At 56.0% G+C, this 2,367-nt stretch overlaps 1 protein-coding gene across 1 annotated transcript; it reads left to right on the forward strand.

Annotated features, from left to right (window-relative positions):
* The first annotated feature begins 203 nt into the window (after positions 1-203).
* LOC127784996 (uncharacterized) lies at positions 204-1,645 on the forward strand. Its single transcript, XM_052312426.1, has one exon. It carries the CDS (start codon positions 229-231, stop codon positions 1,354-1,356), a length of 1,128 nt encoding a protein of 375 aa, XP_052168386.1. The 5' UTR covers positions 204-228; the 3' UTR covers positions 1,357-1,645.
* Positions 1,646-2,367: the final 722 nt, after the last annotated feature.

Below are 2,367 nucleotides of genomic sequence, written 5' to 3' on the forward strand. Positions count from 1 at the left end.
GGACACATCAAGGCAAGAAAAAAAAAGAAAAGGAGCAAAACGAAAACGAGATATCACTGCTAATTCGCAAAAAAGTTAGCAGCAGGTGGTACGAGCAGAGCAGGAAGCCAACAAAAGCGCGCGAAATAAAGCTGCCTCTCGCGCGCTTTTTTTTTCTTTTAAAGCGGAGCAGCCTCCTACTCCTGCACCCCTCCTCTCTCCACTTTCCCTGTAAAGCAAACGCGCGCCATGAGGAAGAAGGCGGCGGCCGGCGGTGGAGGTGGCGGCGGAGGGAAGGGCGTGGTGGCGACGACGACGGCGCCGACCGACCTGCTCGTCTGCTTCCCGCCGAGGCAGCACCTGGCGCTGATGCCCAAGCCGATCTGCAGCCCGTCGAGGACCACCGTGGACAAGGCGGTGGCCGCGCGGCGGCGGCGGCGGCAGCAGCAGCAGCAGCTCCCGGCGGCGAGGTCTGGAGGAGGAGGAGGAGGGCGTGGGCGTGGTAGCACTAGCAGCCCGCTGTTCCGCGGGTCCAAGGCGAAGCAGGCCGCCGTCGAGGTCGACGATGAGCCGCAGTCGCCCAAGGTGACGTGCGTCGGGCAGATCAAGGTGGCGCGCCCCAAGAAGCAGAGGAAGGTGGCCGGGAAGCCAGGTAATGGCGGCGGCGGCGGAGGAGGAGGAGGAGGTGGGAGGAGCTGGATCACCGTGGTGGAGGAGATCGAGCGGCTGCACGAGCAGAGGAAGAAGGTGAGCTGGCTGGAGGCCGTCGGGATCAGGAGGGACGCGCTCCCGTTCCTCGGCGGCGCGCTCCGGAGCCTCCGGCTCAAGGTGCGCTGCTTCGGGTCGCTCCACGGCGCGGTGGAGTCCTCCACCGACGACGAAGACGACGACGACGACGACGGCCGCGGCGCGGAGGAGCACGAAGCCGTGTCCGCCGGATGCGGCGGCAGCGCCGCCTCGAGCGTGTTCTCGAAGTGGCTCATGGTGCTGGAAGGCAGCGAAGAGACACCGGAGCAGGACTCCGGCGACGACGAGGAGGAGCCCGAGCGAGAAGACGACGACGAGTGCTCCAATGCGCCGCCGTCCGCCCCACCGGCGAACGCGCTGCTGCTCATGCGGTGCCGGTCGGCGCCGGCGAAAGGACTAGCAAGGAGACGAACAGAGGAGCCACCGCCACCGGTCGGCGAGGCGGTGCACGACGAGGGAAGCGCGGCCGCCGCCGCCGCGGGGGACGACGGCGCAGAGGAGGAGAGAGACGAGCTGGTGTTCATGCGGACGGCGCCGGATTTCCTGAAGCTGTCCATAGACATCGCCAAGGAGACGTGGATCGTCGGCGGCGTTGACCCCCTCGCGCGGAGCCGGAGCTGGAAGAGGTGACCGACCGACCGGCCGGCCGGCGAGCGCCGCCGGCGAGGAGTCCCCGGCATCGGGATTATTTGTACAGTTTGTATTTACCCTTGCGTTTTCGGTATAATCTTGTGACTCAAGTTGTTGTTACGTTTCCTCTAACTTGATAAATGGTGATTATATAAATCCAAGCTATAGAAATGAGGTGAATTTATCATGCAACAATCCTCTACGATCCAATTGTGCATATGGTTGGGATTTGAAAATAGAATCCCATTAAAAAAAAACTTAGGAAATGCCTAACATCCAAAATTCTTCAAGTTACTTGCTCAGTGTCGGTATGATCCAGGTCAATATGGTGCCGCCTTCGTCAAAAATGCAACTCCACTAATTGTGACCTTTTTCATCCAAAAATGCTTTTCAACATTGCCATTGTCTCGTCTGTGCAATCGTCGACCATACGGAGACGAGTTCGGGAGCAAAGTGTTTTTACTAGAATGAAAGGAACATGAGACAATCATAATATACCTAGATAAATTTGAGTTAAGCACTGATTAAACAGGAACCACAGCTTCGTTGTTGATTGAGACAGTTCATGGTCATGGCACTCTCCTAAACGGTTGGTTTCTTTGACTTCACCCGTTGGTACTACAGCCAAACCGCCTATGAATATGCAACGCGCTATTGCGCTCTGCTCATAAACCTCCTCATGTTATTGCAAAGTTGGCCGTTGCTCGTCCGACAAACTATGCACCAATTGGACTCTGTCACAACAGAATCTGCAGAGAAGGTCGTCGTATGCTGCAGTGCAGACTGCAGAGGGCAGAGCCGCAACAGAATCTTCAGAAAGAACGTCGTATGGTACAGTGCAGTGAGGGGATGTGACCTCTCATAGAAAAATGTATCTAGACATAGGTCCAGATAAATTGTTTTTTTTTTACGGAAAGAGTACTCCATTTCAATATAAATAAAACTAATATAAAATATGACATATTCTAATTTTACTAAGCTAACAACCTCATCTAGAATGTATCATATTCT

This window comes from Oryza glaberrima, chromosome 9 (assembly GCF_000147395.1).
Source record: "Oryza glaberrima chromosome 9, OglaRS2, whole genome shotgun sequence".
In the NCBI taxonomy this organism is placed as follows: domain Eukaryota; kingdom Viridiplantae; phylum Streptophyta; class Magnoliopsida; order Poales; family Poaceae; genus Oryza; species Oryza glaberrima.